Below are 22,374 nucleotides of genomic sequence, written 5' to 3' on the forward strand. Positions count from 1 at the left end.
AGACCTGTCAAAGGGCAGATGAGCTTCTAGTGAGCCAACGTCCATCCACACTTCAGTAGAAGTTGCGATCACTGTCGTACATAGCATTGTAAGGCAGCGTGCCCCTTGATGTTTTCAACGATGATGATGATGATGAATTAACCTCCAAACCTGTACATCTTTGGAATGTGGGTGGAAATCCGGAGAAAACCCACGCGGTCACGAGGAGAATTGATTACTTAAGGATTACTTGATTAGTAAGGATGTCAAAGGTTATGGGGAGCAGGCAGGAAACCCATGCGGTCACAGGAAGAACGTACAAACTCCACACAGACAGCACTCGAGGCCAGGATCAAACCTGGGCCTCTGGGCTGCTAAGAGGCAGCAGCTCTACTCGCTGTTGCTGTGCTGCACTGTTCCACAGTCTATGCCCCTTCAGATGTCTGCCGGCCTTTTCTGCCCTTTGGATTTCCTCTCCTCAATCTCTTCACCTCTCGCCCCCTATAGGCTGTGGGCCGAGCATCAAAAATGTGTCTAGAAATAGGATTTCGTGACCCAAGTCACCAAACGACATGAAATTTTCACATATTGTGTAAAGAAATGTATATAAATCACCCCTGAAACTCGATATGAAGAAGACTTGCACATTTTTATTAAATTAAAGAAAAACCGGAAAAATGTCGGGAATTTTTTAGGCCAATCAAAGCACAAAAGTGCTCCGACCACGGGGCCTAGGTACTCGCGGTAAAGTGAAGCCGCGGTCTCAATTAATAAGCGGCCGATTCGCGATCGCGGAATCGCGGATCATCTCCGCGGGCGGGCAGAGAGGGGGGGGTGGAGGCTGTACATAGTGCCGTCTGTGGCGGTCGTTTTCAGACCCCGATAACGGGAGAAAAACGGAGGGATATCGATCGCTATTTACCGCGAGTACCTAGGTCCCGCGGTCGGAGCACTTTTTCCCGGTAAGTTTTCGCAGGCAGCTCCGAGATTATTTGTTAAAGACTTATTACTCTACAACAAGCTGGCATTAGTGACAATGTTTAATTGACTGTGTTATAGTTTAGACCCTCAATTTCATGAATGAATGAATGAGTAAGTGAGTGAGTGAATGAATGAATAAGGAATTAATGAATGAATGAATGAATGAATTTATTCACATTATAAAAGGTTGCAATTACATTAATTAAAGTCCATACAGATAGATTTTCATAAATTCAGACTTTAGTCTTACCTTTCAGTTAGAGTTGATTCATGGGGGCCTTCTTTGTGTTCCAGCACATCAGCAGGGACTTTGAAGGCTTTCTTGCACTTTAATCCACTTCGCAGCACTTTCTTCAGCCTTTTTAATGCTTTTCCCACTAAATACAATTAACCTGCTGCAAGTTTCCACGACATTTATTCCACAGAACAACACATCGGAATCTCCAGTAAAACAGGCATCTGTGAAGCCCCCTCAGCCATTTTGTGTGCTAGCCTGAAACAAAGCGCGTGATTGGCCAACTGGCAGACAACTCAATGTTAAATGTGCTTTGATTGGACTAAAAAATTCCCGACATTTTTCCGGTTTTTCTCTAATTTAATAAAAATGTGCAAGTCTTCTTCATATCGAGTTTCAGGGGTGATTTATATACATTTCTTTACACAATATGTGAAAATTTCATGTAGTTTGGTGACTTGGGTCACGAAACTGCAGAATAAAGCTCCTCGGCCCACAGCCTACTACTTACAACCTTTGAAAAGTCAAAATGACACAGACGATGGAAATCCAAAATAAAAGTAGGAAGTACTGGAAACAGCAGGTCAGGCAGTATTTGTGGAGAGAGGAACAATATCAACATCTCAGGTCAATAGATGAACAAAACATGTCTAAAAGTATTTAGTCTGCACCGTATTACAACTTTGCCCCTGTTCCCACCACCCTTCCCTATCTCTGACATTGAAGACAGGCTTGTTTTCTCCCTTTCCCAGTGCTGATTAACTTGAAACATTAACTCATTTCATTCTCCACAGATGCTGCTTGGTGTGCTGAGTATTTCTAGCATTTGCTATTTTTAAGACCATAAGACATAGGAGCAGAATTAGACCATTTGGCCCCTTGTGTCTACACAGCCATTCAAATATGGCTGATCTATTTTCCCCATCCAACCCCATTCTCTTGCCTTCTCCCAATAACCTTTGACACCCTTACTAATGAAGAACATATCAATTTCCACTTTAAAAATACCCAATGACTTAGGCTCCACACCGTCTGTGCCAATGAGTTGCACAGATTCACCACCCCCGAGCTAAAGAAATTCCTCCTCATCTCCATTCTAACGCAACATCCTTTTATTCTGAGGCTGTGCCCTCTATCCTAGACACTTCCACTACTGGAAACATCCTCTCCAAGTCCACTCTATCCAGACCTTTCATTATTTGGTGTAATCCCCCCTCATCTTTCTAAACTCCAGTGAGTACAGGCCCAGTGCCGTCAAACGCTCATCATACGTAACCCAGTCACCCCTGGGATCATTCTCTTTAACCTCCTCTGCATCCTCTCCAACGCTTGCAGATCCTCCCTCATGTATGGAGCTTAAAACGGCTCACAATATTCCAAATGTGGCCTCGCCAGTGCCTTATAAAGCCTCAGCATTATATCCTTGCTTTATATTCTAGTCCCCACAAAATGAATGCTAACGTTGCATTTGCCTTCCTAACGTCCAAATTGATCTTTTCAGAATCCTGCCGGTTCATTCTTTAAATCCCACTTGATTGATCAAGCCTTCAATGTCACCTGAAAGCTGTTTATTTGACTTGTTGTCAAAGTTTGTCCGGCAGTTCCCCTCTGGGGTATTTTGATTAAAGGCACCAGAGAAATCAGGGTTGTTGTTGTTGTTGCTTGAGACCAGCAACTGTGGTAACCGCTCTCCCTCTGGTGGTACACTGCAGAACTGCAGTTGGAGCGATGAAAGTTATTAAGATTCTACACAGAATACAGCGTTTAAAACAAATTAAATAATGAATATAGAATTATGCATTTGAGATCATTATGGTTGCTTAATATTCGCATAATATATTGATTTATCGGTATTTATTTGTGTGTTTTGTGCATTCTGTATGGTCGGCAGTGATACAGCTTCCCCCTCCAATGACGAGCCTTCTCCCATCTCCCACCTTCCCCCTCCTCTTGGACCCCCCATACTGGCCTCCCTCCCTCTCTGGATGTATGAAGAAGCGTCTCCACCCAAAACGTCACCTATCCATGGTTTTCAGGAATGCTGCCCGACCTGCTGAGTTACTCCAGCATTGTGTGCCCTATAATGCACACAGCAAAATGCTCCTTCTCCTCAGTGAAATACAAAGATGATATTTGCTTGAAGTTTGGTTTAGTTTGGAGATACGGCATGGAAACAGGCCCTTCAGCCCACCGAATCCATGCTGACCATTGATCACCCATTCACACTAGTTCTATGTTACCCCACTTCCTCATACGCTCCCTACACACTAGGGGGAATTTACAGAGGGCCATTAACCTGCAAACCCACACGTCTTTGGGATGTGGGAGGAAACCGGAGTCACAAGGAAAACATGCAAACAGGGGAGAAGCTGGGTGATAGGAGATGGGAGGTCATGGGATGAATCTCCTTGACCCCCCCCCCCCCCGCGTGTAATCAGTCCTGTATGAGGCAATGTCCAAGTTGCTGATCATCATCAAAGACCCACACCATCCTGGTCACGCTCTCAATTCACTCCTACCATTGGGAAGGATAGGGTGGATGTGGAGAGGATGTTTCAACCAATGGGAGAGTCTTAGGCCAGAGAGCACGGCCTCAGAATATGAGATTAAGAGGAATTTCTTTAGTCAGAGGTTGGTGAATCTGTGGAATTCATTGCCAAGGATGACCGTGGAGTCCAAGTCAGGGCAGCAGAGCAGCGCAGTGTTAGAGCTGCTGCCTTACAGCGCCATAGACCCGGGTTCGATAGTGACTATGGGTGCTGTCTGTAATAAGTTTGTATGTTCTCCCAGTGACTGCGTGGGTTTTCTCCGGGTGCTCCGGTTTCCTCCCACACTCCAAAGACATGCAGGTTTGTAGGTTAATTGGCTTTGGTAACATTGTAAATTGCCCCTAGTATGTAGGATAGTGCTAGTGTATGTGGTGATCGCTGGTCGGCGCGTATTCGATGGGCCGAAGTGTCTGTTTCCGTGCTGTATCTCCAAAATCTAAAGTAAAGTCTAAAGTCGTTGGGTATTTTTAAAGCGGAGATTGACAGGTATTTGATTAGTAAGGGTGTCAAATGTTATAGGGAGAAGGCAGGAGAATGGGGTTGAGAGAGTAGGATAGATTAACCTTGATTAAATGGCGGAGTAGACTCGATGGGCCGAATGGCCTAATTTTGTTCCTATGACTTATGAACTTATGAGAGGGAGGCTGAATAACTTACCCTGTTCTCATCACAGCTCGATACCATCCCACTTGTGTGAAGCTTCTGGAGTGTAAGAAAGTCGTGCAGGTGTCCTGTGGGGCCCACCACACTGCTGTGCTGAACAAGGTTTGTCCCCGTCACTTCAGACGTAATCATTGTTGTAACCTGTCACACGGACCCGAATCACTGCACGTATCCCGTAACAACCAGGACATTGGTAACACCTCAATGGCAAAAGGAGTTTTTATTTAAAACTTTAGAGTTACAGCGTGGAAACAGGCCCTTCGGCCCACCGAGTCCGCACCGACCAGCGAAAACCACGTTATATTACATTAACACTATCCTACACACACGGAACAATTTACAGAAGCCAATTAACCTACAAATCTGCACGACTTCAGAGTGTGGGAGGAAACTGGAGCACCCGGATAAAACCCACGTGGTCACAGGGAGAACGTACAAACTCCGTACAGCATTTCTCCTTAACAAGGAACTTTTATTCCATAGTCACAACTAACATAGTATTAAACAAAACTCGTCTTGAGCAGAGATCAAAATCCACTCTTTGGACGTGGTTTATTGGTTAATTGGCCTCGGGAAATTGTCCCTCGTGTGTAGGCTAGAACTAGTGTACAGAATGGACTGGCGATGTTTCGGGTCAGGACCCTTCTTCAGACTGCTCAAGATTTCAGCATCAGCATCTCTCGGGTTTAGAAGGATATGGGCCAAACTTCACTCATCTGTAGCCACCTCTCATTTGCCAGGTTTGTCCCAACCCCACCTCTCTTTGCCAACGTTTTCTCCCCATCCATCAGGCCAAAGAAGAGTCCCAACCTAAAATGTCACTTGTCCATTCCCTGACCTGCTGAGGTCCTCCAGCACATTCAACTTGTTCAAGATTCCAGCATCTGCACAACCTTGTGTCTCTGTGTCAGTATTTGTATGGTTGATGTGCCTATAAGACCACAAAACCATAAGACCAGGGTGGAATTAGACCATTCATCCCAGCGAATCTGCTCTGCCATTTGATCATGGCTGATCTGTAGTTCCCTTTCAAATGCGTTCACCTGCCTTCCCCCTGTAACCTTTGACACACTTACTAATCAAGAATCTATCAATCTCAGCTTAGAAAATATCCATTAACTTGCCCTTCACAGCCGCCTGTGGCTGTGAATTCCACCAAATTTACGCTCTGGCTAAAGAAACTCTTCATCTCCATTCTAAAGGTATGTCCTATTATTCTGAGGCTGTGCCCTCTGGTCCTAGATTCTCCCACTAGCGGAGACATCCTCTCCACATCCACTTTTAAAAATATATAAATACTGGTTCCATTCTGTTCTGTTGTTCTTGCACAATCCCGCTGCATTGCCATCATCATTTCACTGTACATCTTGTATGTGTATGTGACAAATAAAACTTGACTCCATCTAGGCCTTTCATTATTCATCTGTGGTGTTATTGTGTTAATGTGCCTGTAAAGCCTCAGCACCGTGTGCCTATGTGAGATACTGTGGCACCTCCACCCCCGTTGTGGACATTGGACTTTGTCTGTGATACTGCTGTGTTACAATGCTGAGAACTAAATTCTGCTCTATAGAAACAAAGAACTACAGATGCTGGTTAATACACAAAAGGACACAAAGTGCTGGAGTAACTCAGCAGTTCTGGCAGCATCTCTGGAGAACAGACTGGTCTAAAGAAGGGTCCGTTTCATGTTCTCCACAGATGCTGTCTGACCCACTGAGTTATTCCAGCACTTTGTGTCCTTTTCTGCACTTTGTATCTTCCTCTTTGCTCTACCTATTATCACAATGTTTAAAAAAACGTTTGGACAAGTACACGGTAGGATAGGTTTAGAGGGACATGGGCCAAATGCAGGAGAGTGGTACTAGTGTAGATGGCACTAGTGTAGGTGTGACACGGGGCCTGTTTCCTGTATGACTCTCTGACTCTATTGTACTTGAGTTTGAACTGATTGTATTTATGTACTGCATCATCTGATCTGTTCTGATCGAATGCAAGAAAAGCTTTTCACGGTACCTCGGTACACGTGACAATAATCAACCTAAACCTGGAAGTTGTGTCTCCGTCAGGATGGGCTTGTTTACACATTTGGAGCGGGAACGTACGGTCAACTCGGCCACAACTCTGACAGAGACGAGCTGAAACCTCGGCTGCTCGAGGGGCTGGATGGAATCAAAGTCTCCCAGATTGCCTGCGGGAGGTAAGCTACTAAAATGTTGAGATAAACCGCGACGCAGAGGATATCAATGTCATAGGAGCAGAATTAGGCCATTCAGCCCATCCGCCATTCAATCACAGCTGATCAATCTTGGAAGGATATGCATTACACGCAGGCAGAGGAGATTACTTTAAAGCCCCTGTCTCACGGTGCGAGTCCACCACGAGTGATCCCGAGTGAAAGAAAAAATCAAACTCGTGGTTGTCGATTCCAAGTTTATGTTCACGAGTTTAAACGAGTTCCCACGTGTATGTCTAAGTTTGCCGTTTACTTCTCATTTCTGCGATGAACCAAGTTCCTCTCCCGAGTTACTCTTGAGCCAACAACGACTACCGACGTGTAGAAAAATCATCATATGGATAAATATGTCATGCAGTTTTATTTTACTATAAAAGCCTCCCATGACCATGGACAGAACTGCCCCGATGATCAGCTTCTCCGTGTCTCTTATGTAGCTGCATGCTTCTCTTGTCATGTAATTAACTGCTTTTATCAAATCCTTGCCTATCATTACTACAATGCAATAAATGGCATTTAAAATACTTGGCTGTAAATAACATAAAGGTATTTAAGAAACGGACGGCAGGGAGAACTTCAAAGCTTTTGTAAATCAATTACAATCAAGTAGCAGTTGAACTCAAGATTTAAATCCCCTGAAAGTTAGGTTTCTTAACACAGGATAGATGTTCTGCCAGAACGGAGTTGCTGAATAAAATCATCTCCCGTTTTCTTCCATTTCTTGCATGATCTCGGCTTGTCAGCTTTATTTCGCACTCCGTGATCTGTGTAATGTATATGTGTAAAATAATAAACTGACCAAGAAGGTCCAGTGTTCTCACCAGTTAGTATAGTTTAGAGATACAGAGAGGAAACAGGCCCTTTGGACCACCGGGTCCGCGCCGACCAGCGATCCCCGCACACTAACACCATCCTACACCCACTATGGACATTTTTACATTCACCAAGCCAATTAACCTACAAACCTGTACGTCTTTGGAGTGTGGGGGGATATCGGAGAAAACCCACGCAGGTCACGGGAAGAACTTACAAACTCAGTACAGACAGCACCCGTAGTCGGGATCGAACCCGGGTCTCCGACGCTGCATTCGCTGTCAGGCAGCTGCACCACCGTGAATGAAGGCCTGTTTTAAGTATCAAATAGAGGAGCAAGAAGGTGATCAAGGCGGAGAAAGTGTAGAGGCCAATGCCCAGGTAATCCAACTCGCAGGAGTGCAGGTCCACCATGACGAGCTTTGGGGGAGGTGCAGGTGACATTGGTGACCAGGCGAGGGATGTAGACCGTGTACTGATTGATCCACCACACGAACCACCTGGCGTCGCAGGTGCAGAGAAAGTGGTTGCCGCTTAGCCGCAGCTCCCGAAGGTGTTTGATGGCGCTGTCTGGGAAACTGGAGGCCTGGATGGTCTTCAGGTTGTTGTAGCTGAGATCCAGGTACTGCAGGGAGGTCACGTCCCGCAGGAAGTCCTTGGTCAGCTTGGAGATCTGGTTGCAGGTGAGGTTGAAGACGCAGCGTCTGGGTGCAGTTGGACAGCATCGGAGGCACCGTGGTCAACAGGTTGCTACCGAGGGCCAGCAGCTCCAACCAGCCTAGCAGGTAAAGCCTGCCCCAGTTAAAGCTCCACAGCTGGTTACTGCTCAGCACAAGCTCCTTGAGTAGCGGCGGCTGGTGGTCAAACATGTCGTGCGGCATGAACACGAGTTTCTTCCCCTAATAATCTGCTGTTATCTGTGTTTGAGAGCGAAAACTTGCAAAGGGCACGCACGGTTCCTCGCCAGCGAAGATGGACACAGAATGCTGGAGTAACTCAGTGGGACAGGCAGCATCTCTGGAGAGAAGGAATGAGTGACGTTTCGGGTCGAGACCCATTACTTCTCTCCAGAGATATGGCAACAGCACAGCACAAAACCAGTCTGAAGAAGGGTCTCGACCCGAAACGTCACCAATTCCTTTTCTCCAAAGATGCTGTCTGCCCCGTTGAGTTACTCCAGCATTTTGTGTCTATATCCCGTGGCTTATAATGTCACCTCACATTGTAAAATCATTATCTGAAGAAATATCTCCTCGCTGGCTCAAACATAATCTATGTAGAACTCACGTTTCTCTCTGCTTCATATACGTGGGAATTCCCTCAGTATGGTCACTTTTCACGCGTCCCGCCCGGTGTTAACCCTTCCCATCAATGCTTGAGCCCCCATCTTCGCTCTGTACATTCAACTTCATTGGCGGCTCTCTCCCATCGAAAGTATCCAAGTTAATTTCAGACCCCTATCCATCCATCCATTCATTCATTTCCCATTAAGATCTGACTAATCTTCAACATTTCTGGCACTCAGGCCAAACCCACGGTAGACTCAAGAGTCACTACGGTAAACTCACGGGCCACTACGTTCTTACAACGAGTTTAAAAGTTTCAAATTTTATCTTCAAAGGTAAATTTGACTCGTGGAAATCTTTAAACATGTTTAAAAATTTTCAAGAGTTAACAAGTTTCCCGGGTACCTGCCGTTAGCGCCACGAGTCGCTAAGTTGCGTCCACGAGTTCCGACGTTCCCGCTACGTTAATTGTACGTGATTACCATGAGTTTAATTTGTTTTAAACTCGGGGTCACTCGTGGGTCGACTCGCACCATGAGACAGGGGTTTAACTGTGTTTCATGTTTGGCAAAGACATTGTGGGCAGAAACACTATTATATTTCTAATAGTGCAAAGCCGCTGTACGTAGTGCAATCTTATACAAGCTCCATAGTTGATCGGTGCCGAGGTGCGTTTGTATTTAGTGTTGCGCAGTGTTCCACAGCCTGACGGTTGCTGGGAAGAAGCTGTTCTTGAACCTGGAGGTCACAGTTTTCAGATGTTTCAAATCATGAGAGGAATAGATCGGGTAGATGCACAGAGTCTCTTGTCCAGAGTAGGGGAATTGAGGACCAGATGACATGGGTTTAAGTTGAAGGGCAAAAGATTTAATTGGAATCTGAAGGATAACTCACACTCGAAAAGGCACAAGTGTTAGCTGTGCAAATTGAAAGTGCCATGCATAACGCCGAGGTGCTCAAACAACAGCAGATGGCATGCTCGGAGGGATCATTTAGTCCTGCATCCCATCAGATGAACACAGCACCAGTGCAAGGCATTCAGAGGCAATCAAAACACGGTCGCGCAAACAAGCAGTGTCCGAATTGTGGCCGGACACACGCTCCCGGGGAATGTCCAGTGTACGGTAAACGATGCAACACGTGTTCAAAGCTGAATCACTTCGAGAAAGTATGCCGGTCATCGAAGGAGAAGGTGTCATCGGTCCGCCAAGTAGACGATGCATCTCCTGGTGGACACGATGTGTACTCCATAAAGGACAGAGCTGACCAGGATGTTCGGTCAACAGGGACTTTCAAAAACTGCAAGGTCGAGATCGCTGGGACCTCGGTCTGGCTCCTCATAGATGTGGGGGCGAAGGTTTCAATTTTGAGCGTCGACCTCTACAAAAGGTATTTTTCGGATTACCCACTTGCTCCCCTGAGGGACACTCTTCACGCTTATGATGGTTTAACCATACCCACGAGAGGGCTAGTGACCGTTCCTGTCTGCTACAAAGGAGTTAAGCTCGATAGCTTCACATTCTACGTCACAGAAGGAAAGAGTCTGATGGGAGTCAATTTGTTTGATCAACTAGGGTTCAAGCTTCAGGACTCAACCAGCATGAACATCAATGTGATCAGCGACGCGGACTATGGACATGAGTACCCCTCTCTTATATCGGGTTTTGGGATAGTTAAAGGGTACTGCCACGCACCTCGTGTAGACACATCAGTCCGGCCGGTTTCACAAAGCCTACGGCGTCTACCATTTTCTGTTCGCGCAGAAGTCTCAACGGAACTGAAACGACTCGAAAAGGATGGTATCATTGAGCGCATCGATTCATCCCCTTGGATATCGAATCTGGTCATCGCGCGACGCAAGAACGGTGAACTCAGGCTGTGCATCGATCTCAAAGCGGTCAACAAAGCCATCATTTTGGACAAATACCCTCTGCCAACAATATAAGAGCTAGCTGCATCGTTCCACGGTTCAACGGTGTTCACAAAACTGGACATGCGCCAAAGCTACCTTCAGGTACCACTAGCAGAACGCAGTCAGCATTTGTCAGCATTCATTACACATGAAGGTGTATTTCAGTACCGTAGGATGCCGTATGGACTGTGCTCAGCGCCTAGCGCATTTCAAAAAATCGTGGCGTCGGTTCTGACAGGCATTGACGGAGCACTCAATCTCCTCGATGATGTCATGGTCCATGGAAGGGACAAGGAGGAACACGATCGATGACTGCATGCAGTGTTAGCTCGTCTCGCACAACACAACTTGACGCTCAACGCAGCAAACTGCACATTTACAGCATCCGAGATTGATTTTCTCGGGTACAGAGTGACAGCGTCTGGAGTTGAGCCTACTCAGGACAATGTCCAAGCCATCAGCGTGATCCCCGCCCCAACTAACGTGAAAGAGCTAGCGCCATTTCTGGGCACCACCAACTTCTACCGCAAGTTAGTGCTGCAGTACACGCAGATCTCAGAACCGCTACAGAAGCTGCTACGGAAAGACACACAGTGGGAATAGGCGGATGAGCAGGACTTCACGTTCAACACGCTGAAAGACAAAATAGCATCTTCGCCTGTTCTCGCACACTTCGACCCAAGTGCAGAAACGTACGTCACAACAGATGCTTCCGGTATAGCCATCGGAGCAGTATTCTCACAGAGTATCGATGGAAGGGAACGACTGATCACATTCGCGTCCCGTCCCTTGACTGCCACAGAACGCAAGTACTCCACCGGGGAACGCGAAGCATTAGCATGCATATACGCGTGTGAACACTGGCACGTATACCTATAGAGGAGACCATTTACTCTCCGTATGGATCACCAAACGCTAACTACGTTGTTGGACACGTCAGGCTCAGGACACCGTCCGCTCACGATCTACAGATGGTCCGGTCGCCTTCATCAGTACAACTTCAAAGTAGAATACCTCGCAGGTTGACGCAGACATGCACAGTCGCGTCCCAACGGTGGCACCCGCAAGCACACGCGATAGCGACGCTTCAAGCGACATCGACGAATACTTTCTCGCGGTAATTTCGCACGCGATGGCGAATCTCGTGACGCGGGGAGAGCTGAAAGCAGAGTCGACAGCTGACGGCACACTGCAAATCGTCTGCCAGTATCTCAGGACAGACTGGCCCAAGGAGATAGCAGACGACTTGGTTCCGTACCACAGGGTACGCCATGAACTGGCTGTGGTTGACGATACATGTGTCACGCGCGGAACTCGAGTGGTTATACCCAAATCATTGCAACACCGCGTGTTACAACTGGCACACGAAGGACACCCGGGCATTGTTAAGATGAAACAACGGTGTTGCGAAGCAGTGTGGTGGCCAGCAATAGATCGTCGCGTAGAAGTTTTCGTTAAAAATTGTGAAGCATGCACAATTAGTGAGAAAGCAACAAGACCATGTCCTGCCCCTCTTCAGCCAATCCCATGGCCGGACAAACCATGGATGCACTTGCAACTCGATATCTCCGCAGAGGTGCAAGCTGCGCCAAGAAGCCAGCGGTTTCTACTTGTAGTACATGATCTCCACAGCAAGTGGCCTGAGATCGCAACTACTTTCTCAGTCACGACAAGCTCGATCATCGCGATTCTCGAAAAGCTGTTCACTAAGTGGGGACTGCCAGAGGTCATAACGATAGACAACGGCCCTCAGTTCATATCTGAACAGTTCTTCACTTTCCTCGCGAGCTACGACATTCAACATCAGCGGACGTCGAGATATAACCCCCAATCGAACGGCGGGGTTGAACGATTCAATCGCGTGATTAAGGAAAGCATAAAAGCGAGCATGTCAGAGGGGAAAACGTTCGAACAGTCAATCCATATTCTCCTTCGATCCTACAGATCCACACCACACACGTTGACTGGGAAAACACCAGCAGAGCTGATGATAGGGTGAAACCTGCGAACAAAACTGAATGCTCTTCAACCATCATCGCACCCAAATCCGGACACAAGAGCGAGGGTGGAAATGATAGCTCACAGACAAGCAAAAGGGAAAGCATACTGTGATGCCAAACGCAGAGTACGAGCGCCGCGGTTCAAGGTCGGCGACTGGGTACGAATCAGCCGCCCTAACAGACAACATAAGCTTGCAAGCGCACTCTCCAAGCCGATACAGATCAAACGGAGATTCGGCGAGAACACGTACGTCCTCCAGGATAACACCAAATGGAACGCGAGGCGTCTAATTGCAAGTAGACAGGGACAGGAAGAAGTCGAATTGGACACTTTTCCTTTCCCAATATCCAATCAAGACAGTGATTGTGGTCAGCATACAGCAGAGCACACAGCAGAGCAGTCTATTCCCGCTCGACGCTCTCAGCGACAGAGGAGGAGGCCTCAATATCTGCACGATTATCAGCTGTGAAGCCTTAAACGTTATGTGCACCGAGCTGTTATGTTGGACTGATTGCATATGGACATATTTGGGTGGATAACGGGACTTATATTTATAAGACTTCGATTATAAGGAGGGGAAATGTGTTGTGTCCTAGAGTCACCACTAGAGGGCTCTGCCTCGAGATGAATGTTTCCGAAGGGGGGTCCCTGGGAGATCTGCTGGGGTTTTGCAGCAGCCACGTTAGGCTGGTAATAAACACACTTCGGGTTCTGTACACCAAGTGTAGATTGTGCATTATTTAGCCCTCGAACACAACAGGGAGCTCAGTATCGGTGATGGACTGGGCAGTGTCCACCACTTTATGCAACATCTTTCGTTCTTTCGAGTGGTATTCTGGTTACCAAAGCAGGCCGTCGCACAACCAGTCAGTATCTACTCCACCATGAAATGGGGCAACCATTTATTTCCTGCAAGTGATGGCTGCTGGCCCTTTGTGTCTGTGCCCAAAAAATGACGTATCCACAGCATGTTGTTCAATGAAATCAATACAGAATACGCTAGAAATACTCAACAGGGCAGGCAGCGTCTGTGGAGAAAAAAAACAGAGCAGCACGGTTTCGCAGTGGCAGCGTTGCTGCATTACAGCGTCGGAAACCCAGGTTCGATCCTGACTACGGGTGCTGTCTGTACGGAGTTTGTACATTCTCCCCGTGCCCACGTCAGTTTGCAATTTTTCAGTGTTTCAGTTTCCTCCCAGACTCCAAGGATGTACAGGTTTGTAGGTTAATTGGCTTTGGTAAAAATTGTAAATTGTCGCTAGTGTGCAGGATCGTGCTAGTGAACGGGGTGATCCTTGGTCGGCGCCCGTCAAAGTAACTGGGAAGGAGAGAAAACAAGTTACAGAGGAAGTGCAGAAGAGATAGAAATAGAAAGGAGATATGACTGACAGGGTGAGGAGAGATGAACATAGAACCGTACAGCACAGCAACAGGCCCTTCGGCCCACAATGTCCATGCCGAACAAGATGCCAAGTAAAAATAAATTCCTCTACCTGCACGTATCCATATCCCTCCATTCTCTGCACATCCACGTACCTAGCTAATAGCCTCTTAAATGCCACTATTGTATCTGCCTCCAGCAGAGTGTTCCAGGCCCCCACCACTCTCTGTAAAAAGCTTGCCTCACATATCTCCTTTACACTTAGCCCCACAATGACAGATTCTTCCAAGCTGTTATTGGGCAACTGAACCCGTCCTCTCACCAACCTGAGACCGGTCCTGACCTCCCATCTAACTAATTGGAGACCCTCAGGCTATCATTAATCGGACTTTACTGGACTTTACCTTGCACTGAACGTTATTCACTATATCCTGTATGTGCACAGCATGGATGGTTTAATTGTAATCATGTATTGTTTTTCCGCTGACTGTTTAGCATGTAACACAAAGCTTTCCTTTGTACCTTAGTACACGTGGCAATAATCTAAACTAAAACAATCCAAGTCTGTCCAACCTCTCAATCTAGCTAATACACTCTAATCCAGGCAGCATTCCGGTCAACATAAAAACATGCAAACTAAGTGCTGGAGAATCTCAACGAGTCAGGCAGCACCTCTGGAGAACAAGGATAGGTGATGTTTCGATTCGCATCCGTTCTGGTAAATCACCTCTGCATCCACTCCAAACCTCCCACATCCTGCAATGAGCCATCCTGTTTCTCTCTCCAGAGATGCTGCCTGACCTGCAGTGTGTTTTCAGCATTTCCTGAATTCAATTACATTTCCAGCTTGTTGATTGTGGTGTTGTGTTTTGCAGCTCCCACACCATGGTGTTCAGTTCGGCATCGCGGCAACTCTATTCCTTTGGCCGTGGAGAGAACGGGCAGTTGGGAACCGGACAAACCATTGGCCATTTTGTGCCTTGCCTGGTCACTTTCTCAACAGACGGGACCCACAACCTGCAGCCTGCTCCTGGTAGGAATATTCTGTATTGTCATAGAGGAATAGAGTCACACAGCACAGAATTGTCCATGCCAACCAAGATGCCCCACACAAGCTAATCCCATTTGCCCACATTTGGCCCAGATCCTTCCAAACCTTTTCTGTCCATTGTCCAAGTGTCTTTTAAATTGTGTTATAGTACCTGCCTCAACTACGTCCTCTGGCAGCTCGTTCCACCTGTGTAAAAATATTGCCCCTCAGGTTCCTATTCAATCTTTCCCCTCTCATCTTAAATGTAAGGTAGACACTGTCTGGTCCATCATAGGTCCTGACCTTCTCCACCATCGAAGGGATCAGTTAGAAGCATTGCCTCAAAAAGGCAGCTAATATCATCAAAGACCTACACCACCCTAGTTTTTGATTCATTTACCCTGGGTAAAAGACTGTGCATTTACCCTATCTATTCCCCTCACAGTCTGAAACATGTCTATAAGATTAACCCCTCAGTCTCCTGCTCCAAGAAATAAAGACCCACAGCTTGCTTTGCAAACATTTCCTTATTCAGTGACTGTCTGTCTGTCTCTCCCTATTTTATCTCTCTTTTCCCATCTCTTTCCCCCCCTCTCTCTCTCTCACCCCTGCCTCTCTCTATCTGTTTTCCTCTTTCTCTCTTTTTCTCCTCATCCACACTTGTTCTCTATATCGCTTCCTTTCTCTATCTCTGTCTTTCCACCACTCTCTCTCTCTATCCCTTCCCATCTCTCTCTGTGCCTCTGAAATATTTCCTAGGTGTGATTAAAAAATTGAATTTATTTTTCTTCCTCATGACCCTCGACAGGAGGTCTGCTCCAACCAGCTGTGAAAAGGATATTTGCTGGAGCCAACCAGAGCGTTGCCTTGTGCTTTGGTGTTAAGGTAGGAAACATACTCGCAAATATTCTGCCCTCTCAGTACAGCCCAGCCGTGTCAGTATGATACCCTTACTGACACGGAGTGCTGGAATAACTCAGCGGATCAGGTAGCATCTCTGGTGAAAATAAATAGGTGACGTTTCGGGTCGAAACCCTTCTTCAGACTGGAGACGTCTGAAGAAGAGTCCCGACCGAAATGTCACCTATTTATTTTCTCCAGATATGCGGCCTGACCTGCTGAGTTACTCCAGCATTTTGTGTTCACCTTCAATGTAAACCAGCATCTGCAGTTCCATCCTACCCATTTGCCTGTGATTGGGCCTTTCCTCTCCATGTACCTGTACCTTTCACCCAGTTTAGAGAAATCAAGAGCCAAAGGACATAGGTTCAACATGAGAGGGGCAAGGTTGAGTGGGAAGATGAGGGTTGGCCTTGAGTTCTCTGCCTTGCAGATAAGCCGCTACCACTTTGCATGTACGCACGCTGAGAAGCCACTACACCGATCGCCAGAAACGTTTCGCAGCAGGTTAAATTGTTAATCAATGTGGAATAGCAGCAACGTCCTGAGCTCCTGGGGTAGCTGAGAGTGAGATGCCATGCTTGAGATCACAGCTTGATATGGCATCAGCTCTGCCCAAGATCACAATACCCTGCAGAGAGCTGGAGATGTAGCCCACTCCATCACACAGACCAGACTCCGCACCATTCACTCCATCTACACTTCACGCTGCCTTGGGAATGCACTGTGGTGGTAGATACAGATATGATCATGGCAGTGTCATAAAGTCATCCAGCGTGGAAATATCCCCAGTGGCCCAACTTGTCGTACCGACCAACATATCCATCTACACTAGTCCCACCTGCCTGCATTTGGCCCATATCCCTCAAATCCTATCCTGACCCATGTACCTGTCTAAATGTTTCTTAAACGTTGAGATAGTACCTGACTCAACGACCTCCTCCGGTAGCTCGTTTCATACACCCCACCACCCACATACACCCGCTGTAAAAAAAGTGACCCCTCAGGTTCATATTAAATCTTTACCCCTCACATTAAACGTATCTCTTTTGGATCACAATTCCCCAGCTCTGGCCAAGAGACTCTACACATCCACCCGATTTATTCCTCTCATGACTTTGTACACTACTACAGTATAAGATCACCCCTCATCCTCCTGCGCTCCAAGGAATAGAATCCTAGTCCACTCAATCTCTCCCTATGGCTCAGGCCCTCGAGTCCTGGCAATGCACCATTTCCAGCTTGACAACATCTGTCCTATAACATGGTGCCCCAAACTGAACACAATACTCTAAATGTGGCCTCACCAATGTCTTAAACGTGCCGCTCTAAACTTGCTGCCAGAGGAGGTGGTGGAATCAGATACAATCACTAAATTCAAGAGGCATTTAGCCAGGCAGTATCTCCTCTGTCAGCTGGTTTCATATACCCACCAACCTCTGTGTGAAATATCTACCCCGCAGGTTCCTATCACATAGTAAATCTTTGGAGTAAACTAAACTAAACCAAACAAAACCTGGTGATATGCAGTATAAGGATTATCTGGTGATTTTCAGTATAAGACCACATATTGTGCCTTGATAATGGTGAATTTCTGTGCGGTTATTTGGAGTTTCCGGAGCAAGCTAGCTTCCTTGGTTTCCTTTGCTCATTGTAGGCCTCACACTCTGCTGACTACCAGTCTTCATTCAATCCTCTAAGGAGAATTGTCATGGCTGAAGACTCATTCTGGAACACCTGGAGCATTCTGGATAATGGGGAGCTACAGAAGGACATCAAAGAGTGAGTGTGACTTTCTTCATATTAAATGTGGCTCACATTGGTTTAGGGGCGGCACAGTGACATGGCTGTAGAGCTGCCGCCTTACAGCGTCAGAGACCCGGGTTCGATCCTGGCTACGGGTGCTGCCTGTGTGGAGTTTGCACATTCTCCCTGTGATCGTGTGCTTTTCCTCCATGTTCTCTGGTTTCCGCTCACAGTCCAAAGACGAGTAGGTTAATTGGCCACTGTATATTTCCCCTAGCATGTAGGGGGTGAATGAGAAAGTGAGATAACATGGAAGAGTTTAGTGTAGTTTTGTTTATTATTGTCATGTGTACCAATGTACAGTGAAAAGTTTTTGTTTGCATGCTCTCCAGTCAAAGAAAAGACTACACATGAATAAATGATCAATGGTCAGCATGGAATTGGTGGGCTGTAGAGTCTGTTTCCATGCTGTATCTCTGAAGCAAAAAATTGGACAACCATACTCATAGATAGAAACAAGATACTGTGGGGTCAGAAGATCTGAGGTAAAATTAGAAAATGCCAGAATGACCCAACAGGATATGCAGTGTCTGTGGAGGGAGAAACAGAGTTAACATTACAAGTCAATGGCCTTTCATCAGAATATTTGAAATGAATTAGGCTGTCAATGGGATAGAGATCAGCTACAACAATGAGCGAAGAAATGGCAGATGGAGTTTAATCTGAGCAAGTGCGAGGGGAATGTAAGGGGAAGGTATACAGTTGATTGGCACTCTTGATAGATCCCAGAGTGGATCTTTGGGCCACAGATTCCTGAAAGTGGCAAGTCTGGTAAATAGAGTGGTAAAGAAGGCATATAGTATGTTTACCTTCATTGGTTGAGGCATTTGTATAAGAGTCAGGAAGTCATGATGCAGCTTTGTAAGACGTTGGTTAGGCTGCATTTGGGGTTAATGTGTGAAGTTCTGAATGCCCCCATTACAGGATGGATGTTGAGACGTTGGAGAGGATGCAGGAGGTTGACCTGAATAATGCCTGGAGTAGGGGATATTAGCTACAGGGAATGGTCGGACACAATTGGAATGGTTTCTCTGGAGAGTCAAAGATTGAGGGGGAAACCTGATAGAAGTATCTCTCTCCCTCTTCTGTCCCCACGGTATCTTTATTCTATCTATGCAGTGATAGAACTGATATAAGATTATGAGAGGCATAGACAAAGTGGACAGTCAGAACGTTTCATAATTTTATAAACTTCTATCAGGTCTCCCCCAAAACCTCCCCAACTCCAGAGAAAACAATCCAAATTTGTCCAACCGCTTCTTATTGCTAATGCCCTCTAATCCATGCAACATTCTGGTAAACCTCTTCTGCACCCACACCAAAGCCTCCACGTACTGGACTTCTTGTAATGATGTGACCTGAACTGCATGCGATTCTCCAAAAGCAGACTAACCAAAGTCTTGTAAAGGTACACGTGATTTCATGAGTTCTGTTGTCAATGTTCAGAATGCTCAGGAGGTCAGAATTTGATATCTGATATCGGGAATGGGAGAGAGCTTGGATTTAGTTTAGTTTTGAGGAAATATTATATGAATAGAACCGCTCGGATAGTGACTTTTATATAAGCTAGGTAATTTGCAAAAGAAAAGCTTAAGGTTTTCCTGACAAAATAAAGTGCAATGAAGCATATACACATAGGGAAGGATGAGTCAAGCTTAGTTTATTGATTTGAGGCAATTATAACACTGGAGGAAATTGTATTTGATATGACTTTGTGCTGAAGAATGGATAGCTGAATAGGGGCCTCTTCTTCGGCCAGAGGTCAGCTGCTCTCTCTATGGCACATTCTTAAGCTGTGAGGGTTATGCTGAGTTTGAGACAGAATTCAAGGCTGAGAGATAATAGACCCTGTAGTTAGCCTTGGACATGTTAAATTATAATGAGATTGTGATAAGGAATAGGATGTATGTGAAGGGGAGCAGTTGCTTGGAGAAGAAGATAATTTGATTGATGGATATGTTTATAGGAAGTTGAAGAAGCAGATGTAATTCTGATGTAATGATTTGAGTTGTAAATCTCCCTTGTGTTCTGCCTTGTACATGAGATTGGAAATCCAGTGTCCAGATAGCAGGGAAAGGGGCTACAAATTAGAATTGAGTTGTATCCTGGCACCAAACACTTATTAATTGAGTTGATTTACGACCCATGTATGAGGTGTATGGGTTTTGAACTTAGAAAATTCAGCAAACTTATATAATTAATGTTTTAAAGACATAGGCAATAGTATTTCAAACTGTGTAAAATTATAATGAAACAATTTATGAAATGTATTGTCTTAGTAGAAATGTAAACATTAGACTTATAGGAAATGTTTAGATTTATAGAAATATCTTTCTTCTTGGTATGGAAAGTGTTTCTTGTGTGATCATTGTGTTACATCTATATTACTAAAAGCCTGATCTTGACCGCTTTTGGCCCACTGTGCTGCAATTTCCGAGAGAACGCCGCCACCAACTGCCGTCATTTTTGGCTACCTCGTTCAGAGCCCCCTTCTGCTTTCCGGGACCAGAGGATTTTTTCCATCGATTAAAAATCAGAGAGATATTAATGTTTTTAAAACATTTCCCATTCTCTCTGCTGCCCCCGCTGGCGGCAGGGGGAGGGACTATAAAACCCATAAGTGTAGTGCCTCACTCAGTCTCTGCCAGACCCAGGAATCGAGAGGGTCACGGCTCTCTGAGCTGTGAATAACACTGAACGCACATCTACTCCACGGTGAGTCCCCTCGATGCGATTGTAAAGTGGCTGCAGCCCAATTGTTTGCCTCGCCTTTTTTTAAAGTTTGTGTTCACAAAATGAATTTTGGTTGTCAGGTGGCTGCAGCCCAATTGTTTGCCTCGCCTTTTTAACAAGTTTGTGTTCACAAAATGAATTTTGGTTGTCAGATGGCTGCAGCCCAATTGTTTGCCTCGCCTTTTTAACAAGTTTGTGTTCACAAAATGAATTTTGGTTGTCAGGTGGCTGCAGCCCAATTGTTTGCCTCACCTTTTTATAAAGCTTATGTTCACAAAATGAATTTTGTTTGTCAGGTGGATGCAGCCCAAATGTTTGCCTCGCCTTTTTACCAAGTTTGAGTTCACAAAATGAATTTTGGTTGTCAGGTGGCTGCAGCCCAATTGTTTGCCTCACTTTTTAACAAGTTTGTGTTCACAAAATGAATTTTGGTTGTCAGGTGGCTGCAGCCCAATTGTTTGCCTTGGCTTGGCTTTTTAAAAATCGTTGCAACAGTTGGATGTCAGTCCAAGAATCCATTCAGCCCACAATGTCTATACTATCCCTCTGGAAACCAGTACCTTTGGCCCGCAACACCCATACTGGCGCAATAGACAGCCCCCCCACTGGCGAGCAATATTGGAATTGGTGGAGAGGTGGAATATTGTGTTGGTGACCAGCCCTCCCGTGTGATGCTGGGACCCAACGGGTCCCACTTAGGCTAGTATGTATCTTATATTTTGAGGAGTGGTCATTGATAATTGAGCCTACTGGGGTTTTGCTGTGTTGAAATAAAATAATTCTAAAGCAAAGTTATACCACAGGCAAACAAAGGTTGTAATGAGGCCAGGGAAGGGGGATCATGTGACTGATGTTGTAAATCATCAGAAGGACTCAGATGATTGGTTACTGGCTTGTCATACCCTCTGTATCTGAAATGTTTAATACCTATATTAATGACATGAGTTCTATCAAAGTTACTCCTCTCTGGACCTGCCCCAGAGCATCAGCTCTGTGTTGGAAGGTTCAAGAGACTCAGCTGAATAAAGAATAGATTTCAACAGCTACAAGTGTTTGAGTCAAGTTGACTTTAGATTGACAAAATAACTCAGTTTAACAGTTTACGAAGGAACTGCAGATGCTGGTTTACATCGAAGATAGACACAGAATGCTGAAGTAACTCAGTGGGTCAGGCAGCATCCCTGGAGAAAAGGAATAGGTGATGTTTTCGGTCGATTAAAGATAGTTCATAGGTTTCCAGTGAGGTAGGTGGAAGGTCAGGACTGCATTTTGATGCAAAATCAAAGTTCCATTCTGTTATATTATCTGGTTTGCATTTATCACTCTTTGATTGAAAGACTAAGCCATAACCACATCTGACATTGATCTCAATAAACAGTGTCCACTTTTTTCCAGGGAGATTGGTCACATGTTCTCCGCTGAATGCCTCAACGGGAGCTTCTTGGAAGTCAGGTGAGAGTAAAGAGTCTTGGATGGAGGGTGGGAACATGGAAATATATTCACCAAGAGCAGGTGTATGATGCGGAGATGTAGGCTCAGCACAGCAGGTAGTGCTGCTGCCTCACAGCTCCAGGGATCTGGGTTCAGAGTAAGGAAGGTTTGTGTGGCTGAATGGCCTGCTTTATCTCTTATGTTTTTATTAAGGATGAAGGTTAAATAGAGCAGAGAGATAGCAATCAACAATGGTGCTGAAAAGCCGCTGCCTCACAGCGGCAGAGACCCAGGTTCGATCCTGACCTTGGGTGCAGCCTGTGTGGAGTTTGCACGTTCTCCTTATGATTGCATGGATTTCCTCCAATTTCCTCCCACATCCCAAAAATGGGTTTGTAGGTTAATTGTAGGTCTTGGGCAAAGCTGTTCCCAAAGCAA

At 45.8% G+C, this 22,374-nt stretch overlaps 1 protein-coding gene across 1 annotated transcript in view; it reads left to right on the forward strand.

Moving 5' to 3' along the window:
• The window catches only part of LOC116979175 (probable E3 ubiquitin-protein ligase HERC4), a 75,443-nt gene that overhangs the window by 8,775 nt on the left and 44,294 nt on the right, over window positions 1-22,374 (forward strand). Inside the window, exons 5-10 of the mRNA XM_033030752.1 lie at window positions 4,418-4,509; window positions 6,477-6,607; window positions 14,912-15,069; window positions 15,875-15,951; window positions 17,624-17,748; window positions 21,901-21,957. Of these exons, the coding sequence (XP_032886643.1) occupies window positions 4,418-4,509; window positions 6,477-6,607; window positions 14,912-15,069; window positions 15,875-15,951; window positions 17,624-17,748; window positions 21,901-21,957 (640 nt within the window). The remainder of the gene's footprint in view (window positions 1-4,417; window positions 4,510-6,476; window positions 6,608-14,911; window positions 15,070-15,874; window positions 15,952-17,623; window positions 17,749-21,900; window positions 21,958-22,374) is intronic.

The sequence above is a fragment of the Amblyraja radiata genome, chromosome 1 (assembly GCF_010909765.2).
Source record: "Amblyraja radiata isolate CabotCenter1 chromosome 1, sAmbRad1.1.pri, whole genome shotgun sequence".
Lineage (NCBI taxonomy): Eukaryota > Metazoa > Chordata > Chondrichthyes > Rajiformes > Rajidae > Amblyraja > Amblyraja radiata.